At 44.7% G+C, this 13,104-nt stretch overlaps 1 protein-coding gene across 1 annotated transcript in view; it reads left to right on the top strand.

Moving 5' to 3' along the window:
• Positions 1-1,461: 1,461 nt before the first annotated feature.
• The window catches only part of ZNF649 (zinc finger protein 649), a 14,748-nt gene continuing 3,105 nt past the window's right edge, over positions 1,462-13,104 (top strand). The window contains exons 1-4 of the mRNA XM_011946494.1: positions 1,462-1,606; positions 6,207-6,408; positions 9,549-9,675; positions 9,961-10,056. Coding sequence (XP_011801884.1) covers positions 6,394-6,408; positions 9,549-9,675; positions 9,961-10,056 — 238 coding nt within the window. The 5' untranslated portion in view covers positions 1,462-1,606; positions 6,207-6,393. The remainder of the gene's footprint in view (positions 1,607-6,206; positions 6,409-9,548; positions 9,676-9,960; positions 10,057-13,104) is intronic.

The following is a 13,104-nucleotide window of genomic DNA, read 5'->3' on the forward strand; positions in this document are numbered from 1 at the left end:
TGCCTTGGCCTCCCAAAGTGCTGGGATTACAGGCATGAGCCACTGCACCCGGCCTTTGATAGCAACTTTTATTGAAGTGGCAGTGCACAGCAGCAGCAGCAGAGGTTCTGCTCCTTGTGGAGCAGTATGCTCAGAGTAGCAGCTCAGAGGCAGCCCTTCAGTCATATTTCTACCCACTTTTACTTATATGCAAAGTAAGTGGTGGATTATGCAGAAATTCCTAGGAAAAGGTGGTAACTTTCAGGTCATCAGCTTGTCATGGAAAGCAGCAATAACTCCCAGGTGTTACCATGGAATTGGTAAACATGACATGGCATACTAGTAGGTATGTCTTATGAAAAGCTGCTTCTGCCCTGTTGCTGTTTTAGCTAGTCTTCTATTTAGTCTGGTGTTGGAGCCTGGCCTCTTCAGTCAAGTCCCACCTCCTACCTTGATAGTGGCTTTCGTATCCAGTTTTTTCATAGAACACAATTTCAAATTTCTATGCTTGGTGTTTTCCAAACAGCCTGAAGCAAAAAGCAATCTTTTATATGCATATATATATCAATCCTCACTGATAACTTTAAAGTCAGTAGCTGAGATGCAGGGACTTGTCATGAGCCTTGACTACTCAAACTAAGTGTCCTATTTTTCCCCCCTTTCTGCTGTAGGGACACCTGAAATTCCCCTAAGATGGCCATGCTCAGTGGGCTGCCTCTTGACAGTTTCCTAGTAGTCAGTTAATAAAGGGTGCAGTCACCTCTCCCCAGCTCACTGAGGTAGACATAGTTGGTACTGTGCTGGCGTTAGTTCCATTTGAGCCTCTGAATATCTGTGTGGTTTGTGCAGTGTTGTTGGTGCTCCAACCTCACAGTGCAGGGGTTGAGGTGTCAGGAGACGGAACACATCAGTGCCATTTCACTGTCTCCTGTGTCAAAGCAAAATTAAAATGCAGACCAGACTTGAAAAACTCCTGAGCAAACAAAACCTGGTAGACCTTAAAAACAGCCTTAACCTTGCTTAACCTGCAAACATAAGCAACAATTCACTAGAGTCATTTCTGGTAAATGGTTGTGTTAGGGAAAGACAAAACTCAATCTCAACCGATCAAAAGCGGCCAACTCACATACTATTATGTCATTAGGGACTTTCCAAGGCAAATTAAAAAATCCATTTTTATAATTGTAACTGATCAGATACTTTCTTTGTTTTACTTCTTCGTTCACCCTATACATACTTGCGTCTAATGCTTTAAGCATAGGACCACGAGACTTCTTTTTGGTTTGATGCTCCCCAATTCATGAACTGCTGTTTGTTCAGATAAACTCTAGAAAATGTTTACTGCGCTTCAGATTTTTGTTTTCAGGAGAGCCATCCCGGGTTAATGACACAAGAACAACTGTTTCCCTTCTGTACGTCAGATCTACCAAGATGGCCGCGCCCTGAGAGCCGTGGCACAGGGTGCGGACATGTTACGTCCCCGAAGAGAAGCCTAAATCCGAGCGTACTAGCGCTGCAGAATTGAGTCGCGCCCTCGTCGGCCGCCGTAGGCCCATGCCAATGCCGGGATTTAAGGGCCAGAAAAGGAAGCAATCACGGAATTTAGATGCAGGCAGGAGAAAATCAGGTGAGCGTTTGGGTCTCTCCGCGGAGTAGGTTAAAGTGACAGGGACCTTGTGAGGAGCCTATGGGGAGAGCTGGCGGCCTGGGCGGTGGAGCCTTTGGGTTGGGGTGCCTTTGCGGTCCGGCATGGGAGAGTTCAGGTGGTCGGGCGTTAAGGGTCTGTCGAGTTCAGCGACTGAGATTCGGCGTCAGAGTTTGGGGTCTCTGAGGGTCACTCTGTTAGTAGGGCTGTCGATCACTGGATCGAGAACTGTAGGGGGACGCTGCCCAGCACTCCGGCGTCATCACCGACCCCATTATTATCACTCCAAACGCCGCAGTTTAAAGGCGGTGATGAAGCCGGAGTGCTGGGCAGCCTACGAGGGTGTCTGGTGTAGGTTTTGGGGTGAATCAGGGATGTGTGTTAAGTGTTTAGGGAAGGCCCAGGCATATGGGGCTCAGAGGCTTGTAAAATCTGGTATTTTACAAGCCCAGGCCCCTGGCTGGTGGTTGAGTTGTGAAACTATAACCGCCCACCCTTGCCGGCTGCCTAGACAGAACCGATTTGTCAAGATAGGGAAATTGCAATGGAGAAAGAGCAATTCATGCAGAGCCGGCTGTGCGGGGAGACCGGAGTTTATTATTACTCAAATCAGTGATGAAAGAAAATTTTCAGCCGAATTAAATTTAAAGGAGTTTAAATGAGCAATGAACGATTCGCGAATTGGGCAGCCCCCAGAATCACAATAGATTAACAGAGACTCCAGGGGTGCCTCGTGGTCAGAACAAATTTATAGACAAAAAAGTGACATACAGGAATCGGAAGCGAGGTCCAGAAACAGTGAGATTGGTTACCACTCGTCGTTTGCCTTATTTGAACGCGGTTGGAACATTCAGCCTTCTATGAGTATGGCCGCTGGGATTGGCAACGGTCAGCTATTGCTACAGGTGTATACGATTAAGTTCGGTTTTCAATTTTGTCTGCAGTTTATCCAAAGGACTCAAATATAGAAGTATGGAGTCCTTCTCAGGCAATATTTAGTTTGCTTAAGCATCAGTCTCCTCGAGCATTTGAGGATCAAAGTTTCCCCCATCCGCCAGACGGAATCTAGCTCTGTTGTCCAGGCTGGAGTGCAATGGTGAGATCTCAGCTTACTGCAACCTCCGCCTCCTGGGTTCGAGCGATTCTTCTGCCTCAGCCTCCCGAGCGGCTGGGATTACAGGTGCGCACCACCATGCCCGGCTAATTTTTGTATTTTTAGTAGAGACAGGGTTTTCACCATGTTGGCCAGGCTGGTCTTGAACTCCTGACCTCAGGTGATCCGCCCGCCTCGGCCTCCCAAAGTGCTGGGATTACAGGTGTGAGCCACCGCGCCCAGCTATGATTGTTATGATTTATAGGAAATGTGTGCTTGATCTTGGTCCTGTTTCCTGGCACATGTCTCCTAAAACCCTTGGAACCTCTTCAGGGCTAAGTGTCTTCATGTGGCATTGAGATGGCAGGTGACCGGGGGCTTCTGGCTGACCTTAGGATGGGGGAAGCTGGTTGCCAGGGCAACTAACAATGTGATTTGAGGGTTGGAAATTTTAGCTCTGCCTGGCAACAACAGGGAGATTGAAGGTTGAGTTGATCACCAGTGGTTAGTGTTTTAATCAAGTATGCCCATATAATGAAACCGGCATAAAAACTCAAAAGGATTGGTGAACTTCTGGGGAATTTACAGATTCTCGGGCAGGTGGAGACGCCTGAGGGGTGGTGCACTGAATCTCATAAGCTTCCTTGGAGGACATGGAAGTCCAACGCCCCTTGCTACAAACTCTGCCCTGTGCTGTGCCTTCCATCTGGCTCTTCATCTGTATCCTTCGTAATATCCTTTATTCCTTTTCCCATTTGCCCTGAGAATATTCACCGTTGATGCTTGCAGCTGGAGCGTTTACCCCGAGATAACTTTGTCATGAACGATCTCACTTTTATTATTTTCACATCGTTCTAGTAGATCGACTTTGGAAACAAAAGATATCATTCTGTTTATAGCATTCTGTTTTTAGTAGTGGTATTTCCATTTACAAAATGTGGTAGTTCTCAATCACTGAAAATGTCAAATCCTAGAAAACATAGCATTCCTACACGTGATGTGAACATCATTCCCAAGCAGTTCTTGGCCAAAGACTCGCTGGATGGAGCCGATTTTTCCAAGTAGACAATTCTGATGATTCAGACGACTCTAATGTTAGTTCTGATTAGAAATAACTCCTAGGACAGCTTTTATATTTTATTTCCACATTGAAAATCAGATCTACTGCAGCCTCAAAGAGCATATTTATGACAAATTAAATAAGCGCTGGCAGCAAGCTGCACGTCGTTTTTCTAGACAGGAAAATGGTTAAAATAAACCAGTAAATGTTAAGTGTTTTCCTGAGTTCTGCGAGCCATCCAGCAAATTAATCGAACCTGAGGAGGAGGCCCTGTGAATCCTGATTTATAGCTGGTCCATCAGAGGTACAGGTGACAACCTGCTGCTTGCAACTTGCATCTGAAGTTAGGGGCAGGCTTGAACTGAGCACTTAATCTGTGGTATCTGACACTAGGTCCAGATACACAGTCTCAGAATTGAATTAAATTGTCGGATGCTGTCTTAGTCTTGTTGGTGCTGCTATAACAAGATAGCTGAGACTGGATAATTTATAAACAACAGAAATTTATTGGTTATAGTTCTGGAGACTGGGAAATCTAAGATCAAAGCACCAGCAGGTTTGGTGTCTGGCGAGGGCCCGATTTCTGCTTTCAATAGAGTGTTTTGTCGCTATTTCTCTGGAGGTGAATCATGCTGTGCCCTCACGTGGCAGAAGGCGGAAGAGCAAAAATGGCCGATCTGTGTGTGAAGCCTCTTTTATTTTTATTATTACTATTATTTTCCTCTTTCTTTAGGTTTTTTTTTTTTTTTTTTTTTTTTTTTCCTCTTTTTTTTGGGTTTTTTTTTTTTTTTTTTTTGCATACAGAGTCTCACTTTGTCACCCAGCCTGGAGTGCAGTGGCGCCATCATAGCTCACTGCAGTCTCCACCTCCCAACCTCCCAGGCTCAAGCAATCCTGCCTCGGCCACCTGAGTAGCTGGGAATACAGGCATGTGCCACCACGCTTGGATAATTTTTGTATGTTTTGTAGAGATGGGGTTTCACCATGTTGCCAAGTCCTGAGCTCAAGTGATCTGCCCACTTTTGCCTCCCAGAGTACTGGAATTACAGGTGTGAGCCACCATACCCGGCCTTTTTTTTTTTTTTTTGGAAGAGACAGGGTCTTGCTCTGTTGCCCAGGCTAGAGTGCAGTGGTGCAATCACAACTCACTGCAGCCTCAAACTCCTGGCCTCAAGCGATCCTCCCACCTCAGCCTTCCAAAGTGCTGGGATTACATGCATGAGCCACTGCGCCTGGCCAAAGCCTCTTGTGTAAGGGCCTTAATGCCACTCACGAGGGAGGAGCCCTCATGACTTAATCACTTCCTAAAAGCCCGTCTCTTGATACCGCTGCATTGGAGAGTGAGTTTCAACATGAATTTTGGAGGACACAAACATTCAAACCATAGCCTCTGGCATTTGGGAGCTCAGAGTTTTGGAGGCCGTCTCACCATTTCCTAATAAGAGTGGCTCACTGTGCCTAAGTTGTTTTTTCAAACAATGTGGTTTATCCTGAACACCGGCTTTCCTCTAGGATTCTGGAGTTTTGGTGTATGTTAGGCAGTGAGCATCTTCATGATCAGCCCCCAATAAAAACCATGGGCACACAATCTCTCTCTAATAAACTTCCTTGGTCTATCTATAGCGTTTCACGTGTGTTGTCACAGCTTGTGGCTGGAGGAATCAAGTGTATCCTGTGTGACTCCAAAGAGACTGAACTTGAAACTTGTGTCTGGCTTCCTCCAGACTTTGCCACATGTACCTTTTCCATTTGCTGGTTTTGCTCTGTATGTTTTCACAGTAATCAGTGGTTGCCATGAATATGATTACAAACTGAGTGTTGTGAGTTCACCTAGTGAATCACTGCATCTGGAAGTGGTCTTGAGGGACCCCTGGCACAGCTGCCTGCATTCATTCACCTGTCTCCCCTTTTCCAACAGACTCTCCGGTGTCCTTGACTTGTGGCAGCATCACTCCAGTCTCTGCCTCCATCTTCACATGGCCTTCTCTTTTCCCTGTGTGTTTCTTCTCTGTGTGTCTCACGATTGTTGGGAAAAAGGCTTATAGGGTGCCGGTATAAACTGGTCATAAAAATATGGGACAATACATTATGGAAAGCCTCAGGAGGCCTCTGAGGAGGAAAGCCGCCTTATTGCCATCACGTTGACCTGCTCTTTTATCTATAAACACTGTGCTTAAGGAGAAAGACACTCCTTTGAAGCACTGGAATGTGGCCAGATATGCCGGCTCCTAGTTAAGCCCACTCCCATATGACTCTCCACATTCAGAGTGTTGTTTTATTGCCCTGGGATGTAAAGACTTGGAGACACCTGACAAAGGAATGCTTAGATATATTGCTTAGCCTTGACTTCAGGAGAGTTAACGCAGCAGAGACAGCATCTGGGCCCGGAGGGAATGTGTCACCAAATGAACTTGATTTTTACTCCACAGATCCTGGCTCCCCAGAAGCAAGAGACTTCAAGTGAAGGAAGGAGGAGTTTCCTGGATGTGGATGTCGTCATTTCTGGGAACACTCTTAAATGGAAACTCAGATTTCGTAGCCAAAATTTAGGGAGGATCCAGAAGAAACCAAAGATGAAGCATCCCAGTTCTTGGGTATTTCCTGAAACAGAAGAAAATGACAGAGGCCCAGGTGACTTTTGGTTTGTTTTATTCTTAACTCGATTCCCTGATGGATTTGTGGAAGTCTGAAGAAATCAGTTCCTTTACATTAAAAGTATAAATTGGGAAAAATGAGCTCTGGGGAGAAACAGACTTAGACCGTACCTTTTAACCAGGACACAGTGGGATCATGAATACATTGTTCACATAGCTCACACTTGACCAGTGTTGGAATATAATGTGTGACTCTGCCGGACCCTGCTGGTTACATTTAGTGTCAACTTGTGTCCAAAATCTTTGGCCGCCATCACACCCAGAGAATCATGGTAAGTTACATGATGTGCACTGATTCTGAGGAGAATGCGGGTCCCTGCTTCAGGGGATGTCAGTATTTCATGGCACTTAAATCTTGGAAAATTCGTTTGATGCTTTTTGCTAGAGGTGACAAGATAGACTTTTTGTCCTTAACAGCTTTCTTCCAAAAGATATACAAGCAAGTTTCGTGTGGCTGTTTCTACACGATTATTCTGAGTCCTCTCTGGGACTATACCAAGCAGAATTGAATGAACACAGTATTTCAGGAGCCCCCAGCACTGCGGCCTATATACCCAACTTTGTTGTAGTCTGTTTATCTGTGAATAAACCTAATTGCCTAAACAATGGAAGATTTGCTTTCAAAGGCACTCTTTGAACAGGTCACTAAACTGGCATTTAAGTACAGATTTGACCATAGGGAGTTGAAAGTTCCTTTTGGCAATGGCTTGGGTTGTTGAGATCCACAGGGTTTGCTTTAGAATGTCATGTTGTCTCAGAACTACAGAGCCCTTCCCTGTTTTCAAATCCAGTTGTTAACCTCTCACCTGTTTTAATGCCTTAACTTGAAAAAATTATGCAAATGACTCATTATAGTTTTAAATGTCTTTATATTTGGTGTCTGTCTCTGGTTCCTGGCGCAGAGCTCCTAAAACCTTTAGAATTTCCTGAGTGGTAGGAGTGTATTTTGTTCTTTATAACCAGCCCCTTTCAACCATACCTGAGTTTATGGTAATGAGGTGACTCAGGGTGGGCTCCTAGACAACCTCAGGATGGGGCTGGTTGCCAGAAAGACCAAGCCTTGATTACAGAGTTGAGACTTTCAGTCCCACCCCTGACCTCCAGATTCTGTCATCAATGGTTGATGATTTCTTTCTTTTTTTTTTTTTTTTGAGACAGAGTCTCGCTCCATTGCCAGGCTGGAGTGCAGTGGCACAATCTCGGCTCACTGTATCCTTCACCTCTTGGGTTCAAGCAGTTCTCCTGCCTCAGCCTCCTCAGTAGCTGGGACTACAGGTGGGCACCACCACACCCAGCTACCTTTTTTTTTTTTTTTTAGTAGAGACAGGGTTTCACTATGTTGGCCAGGATGGTCTCGATCTCTTGACCTCATGATCTGCCTGCCTCGGCCTCCCCAAGTGTTGGGATTACAGGCGTGAGCCACCACACCCAGCCATGGTTGATGATTTAATCATGCCCACATCATAGAATCTCCATAAAAACCCCCATGGGGTTTGGAGATCACATGTGGAAGTGGGGGGTGGGGGAAGGGTGCGCTGCAATTCCACAGGAACAGAGGCTTCTGTGCTCGGCACCCTTTGGACCTTGACTTCTGTACCTCTTCACCTGGCTGTCATTTGTATCCTAGATAATAAACTGTAATTGTGTGACATTTTCCTGAGTTCTGTGAGTCATTCTAGCAGATTATCAAACCTGAGCAGGAAGGTTGTGGCAGCCCCCGGTTGTGCTCAAGTTGGACAGAAGTACGATAATGTGGGGACCCCAGCGTGGCACATGATGTGAGGGCAGTCTTGTGGGACCGAGCCCTTAAACTTGCAGAGTCTGATGATAACCCTCAGTGGTTAGTGTTAGCAGAGGATCGAACTCTAGGATACCCAGTTGGCATCAGAGAATCAGAGGGTTGGAGAAGTGTTGCTGGAAAAGACACTGTGTATTTGGTATCAGAAAGAACCACAGATTCATGGATAGTTTTTGTTTGTTTGTTTGTTTGAGATACAGTCTTACTTTGTTCAGTATCTCCACGCAGTGGTGTGATCTCCGCTCACTGCAACCTCTGCCTCCTGGGTTCAAGCGATTCTCATGCTTCATCTAGGCGCCACCACGCCCAACTAATTTTTGTATTTTTAGTAGAGACCAGGTTTCGCCATGTTGGCCAGGCTGGTCTCAGATTCCTGACCTCAGGTGATCCACCCGCCTTCACCTCCCAAAGTGCTGGGTTTACAGGCATGCGACACCACGCCTGACCTCATGGATAGATTTTTCAATGTGAAAGACTCAAGTTAAATAGTACACATAGTGAGAAAACAAAGTTCCCCCTCTGTATACTTTTTTTCCTAATTCCCTAGTATGTCATGAACAAATGCTTGTCTTCCTGTTCTAGGGATTTACCTGTGAGGACATCTATTGTCTGCATGTGTGTGTATGTGTGTGTGCACATGCGTTTGTATACATATACATGTATCTATGCATGTCAATCCTTACATGTATGATGGCTTATTTTTTACGGCCACTGCATAGTTTATTTGTTGTTTTGCTAAATATCATGGTGTAGTTCACATGAAGGGAATCATGCTAGATTATTCTGCTCGTGCTATGTGACTATAGCATATAGTTCAGCGTTGCAAGTAGGTGCTGAAAAACACTGCAGATGTTCTTATGTTAGCAAGAGGATTTAATGGCTGCATATTACAGAAACTTATGATTTGTTGGATTAATGGATGGCTGCATGGTGATTATAAAATGTAGAATATTTTACTATGACTTTGCTTCTGTCAAAGTATATTGAAAGAACTAGGAATACAGTTTATTTGTGAACATGCTGAGTTTGTGCTGCAAGGGTCCACTTATATCCAAGCTTGAATCAAAAATATAATATTCTCAGGATGTGCAACTCACTTACACACAGTACCATAAGCAGATTCCACCAGGCCAACTGTGGGTCACGAGTATGCACAGTTTCAGTATATGCGGGGCATCCTAAAACCATTCCATTGAGTATACCAAGGGACAACTGTACGGGTGCAACTTATATAGTGAAAATGGGCAGAACAACTTCATATTTCTTCCATGTCAATAAAAGAGAAACACTTCATATTAAGCAGGACTGTGTTATTACAGGAATCACTGACCCTGAGGGATGTGGCTGTGGACTTCACCTGGGAGGAGTGGCAGCTCCTGGGCCCGGCTCAGAAGCATCTGTACCAGGATGTGATGTTGGAGAACTACAGCAACCTTGTGTCAGTGGGTGAGGACAGCAGTCCTGTGTCACTCAGAGGGCGCCCAGTCAGCGGCCTTTGGTTTCTCAGCTTCTGGAAGCTTTGGTGTATCTGCTGTGCTCCCAAATGGCAGATCCTCAGGCCCCTCTCTGGTCCCCGAGGAAGAGGCACTATCTTCCTTCATCTTAGAAAAAAAAGGCTTTAATTTGCTAACATGCAAATTATGCAGTCCCTAACATGTACCTTTCTCCTATCATCAGAGCCACGTAGTACGATTCAGTGAGCCTAAGTCTTCTCCCATTTCCCACAAACAGGGTTTCAAGCTAGCAAACCTGATGCCCTCACCAAGTTGGAACAAGGAGAACCGCTGTGGGCATTAGAAGATGAAATCCACAGTCCAACTCATCCAGGTAAGTGAGAGAGAACCAGCAAGAGAGGAAGGCAGTGAAAGTCACATTCTGGTCATTTAGAAAAGGCATGACAGTTGTGAAAGTGTTTAGGGAGACAGAAACAGCTGCCACATGTCCTTCTCCCCATATGATACAAGAGCTCTTTTTCTTACAGGAATTTAGAGAAACATACATACCCCTTTATCTCTTCTTGGAACTGAACTGATCCCTATTCATTTCTTCTTAGATGTTGTTTCCCCTAAGTTCTTCTTGCTTGGATTTTCACATCTTCCTATTCTTCTTCATCACTTGTCAGAGGATCATTTTGTGTTTCTGAGGCAAAAACAACAAACTGTTTTTTTTTTCTCTCACGTAGTCACTCAACACAGCATTTATGCCGCTGGATATATAGGAGTTGTTTCCTCACACCTCAGACAATTCTCCAGCAGACATCAGCTGGCTGTCCCCTATTTCAAATCAGCTCTGACGCTATCTACCTGATGTGGCATCAGATCCCACAGGTTAAGGGATCAGTCCAAGACTGTCTCCCACTTCAAATGCCAGTGGCAAGTCCCAGGTTGTCACCTCAGCTTCTGATCAACCAGCTGTAAAGTAGGGATTCCCAAGACCCTCTCCTCAAGTTTGATTAATTTGCTAGAACAGCACTTATATGTATATGCATGTGTGTGTATATATATGTGTATGTGTCTGTAGGTGTTTATATACATTTTTATATACTTTATATCTATATATACATTTATATGAGAGAGAGAGAGAGTGCCATAAGCATTGTCTAGAGTTGCTGATTCATCAAATGAGATAAGAACTGAGGCATAGGAGGCCAGGCATGGTGGCTCACACCTGTAATCCCAGCAGTTTGGGAGGCGGAGGCGGGCATATCATGAGGTCAAGAGTTTGAGACCAGCTTGGCCAACCTGATGAAACCCCGTCTCTACTAAAAAAACAAAAATTATCCGGGCGTGGTGACATATGCCTGTAGTCCCAGCTATTTGGGAGGCTGAAGCAGGAGAATCACTTGAACCCAGGAGGTGGAGGGTGCAGTAAGCTGAGATTGCGCCATTGCACTCCAGCCTGGGTGACAGAGTAAGACTCCATCTCAAAACAAAAAACAAAAACAAAAAAACCTGAAGCATAGATATGTGACTATGGTTTGTTTTTTGCATTCTGACAGTATGTATTTTTCACCTTGAATTTTCTTTTCATGACATGGTTTATAATACACTACAATATAGTAATATCTTCCATCTCTAGATTCCCATTCTACTTTGCACCCCAATCACACACAAGCCACTCCCATAGATATCATATCAGTGGGATTTGGTGGTGCTTGAGGTTCCTTTGCTACTCCGGAGTCAAGGGCCTGGTTTTCATTCTTCCTCATATAAGACTGAAATACATCTTGGTCATTCATGCATTTTTTTATCGAAGGACAGATTAGCCAAGCTGAAGAGAGGTCACACTTTTCTATCTATTAAGCATTTCTTAAAGGCAAGATCTTTATTAAAGGAGTTTTCATGACACTGTCCATACTAAGGCCTCTTGCTCTGCGAGTCTGGTTTTGTTAGAATTGGGTTGGGGGCCTGGGCTTGTCTTTACACGAAGCTCTCTCGGGGGCTGTTTTCATGAGTTGATGAACTGTAGCCATAATACACAGTAGAGGAGACTGAATTTACTGAGAAACAGAGATGTCTCTCTTGAGTATAGATTTTATTAACAAAAATAGGGCAAATTTTTATGTAATATTTACAAATTACACTTTTGAACATATGAAATGCTTTTGTTACAATTCAGGGCTATACAAAGATAAAGTAAATAGTAAATACAGAAAGAATTGTAGGACTTTAGAAGAAATGTAACCTACAGTGGTCTAGACAAGATGGAGAATGACAGACTGATAAAATATCTTATGCAAGAGACATAGCTAGGTATTGAATTAAGATGAAGAACTATGACAAGACAAGAAGTTGTAGAACTGGAAATGCAAGGCCATGTGGGGACTGTGAGAAGATTAGCCTGAAGGCCAGGTGCGGTGGCTCATTCCTGTAATCCCAGCACTTTGGGAGGCCGAGGTGGGCAGATCACCCGAGGGTCAGGAGTTTGAGACCAGTCTGGCCAACGTGGCGAAACCCTGCCTCTACTTAAAATACAAAAAATTACCCAGGTGTGGTGGCACACGCCTGTAATCCCAGCTACTCAGGAGGCTGAGGCAGAATTGCTTGAACCCAGGAGGCAGAGGTTGAAGTGAGCCGAGGTCATGCCACTGTACTCCAGCCTGGGTGACAGAGCAAGACTCCATCTCAAAAAAAAAAAAAAAAAAAAAAGAGATTAGCCTGAAACTGGTCACACGGAGGCCAGTGTTAGAAGATATTTGCTCAGAAACGGTCAAGTGGGAACTTAAAGTGGTTGCGTCTGGTAATGGTAAAACTTTTATTGTTCAGCTCCTGCTGTGAATTTTCTGTGCCAGTAATTTAGGATGGTGGTGGAGGTAAAGTTGTGTATTTTTCTAGCTCTACATAGAGGTTACCTTTCACCTGGTGGCAGTATTGTAGCAATAATACTGTATAGTTGATGTTCAAAGAAAAACTAAAAGTAAAGCTGCCTCAAGTCTTGATTCAGAAGTAGGAAGGTGTTCCTTCAGGGTTCCCTTCACCGACGCCAACAGAGACATAAGTACAAAATTCAGGAAGTAGAGACTGTTAGTGGCAAGGTGAGGGATTAGTATATTAGGGACAGTAAAGTGGAAAAAAAAAATCCAATATGACATCTATGCAAGTAGGGCATGATGAAGAAGGTGACAGTTTCCACATGTGGTGCAGTGGCAGAGCTGTGTGGAAAGGACCGTGTGTTCCGCTTGCATATTCTGAAAGTCCATAGGGATCGCTGTGTTTCTCTTTCTGTTGGAACATAAGAGAATGTGTCATAGCCAGGTAGATACAAGGTGTTAATTGAAAAATCGAGGCCGGGCGCGGTGGCTCACGCCTGTAATCCCAGCACTTTGGGAGGCCGAGGCGGGCGGATCACGAGGTCAGGAGATCGAGACCATCCTGG

Source organism: Colobus angolensis, unplaced genomic scaffold, assembly GCF_000951035.1.
Source record: "Colobus angolensis palliatus isolate OR3802 unplaced genomic scaffold, Cang.pa_1.0 Scaffold25, whole genome shotgun sequence".
NCBI classification, from domain to species: domain Eukaryota; kingdom Metazoa; phylum Chordata; class Mammalia; order Primates; family Cercopithecidae; genus Colobus; species Colobus angolensis.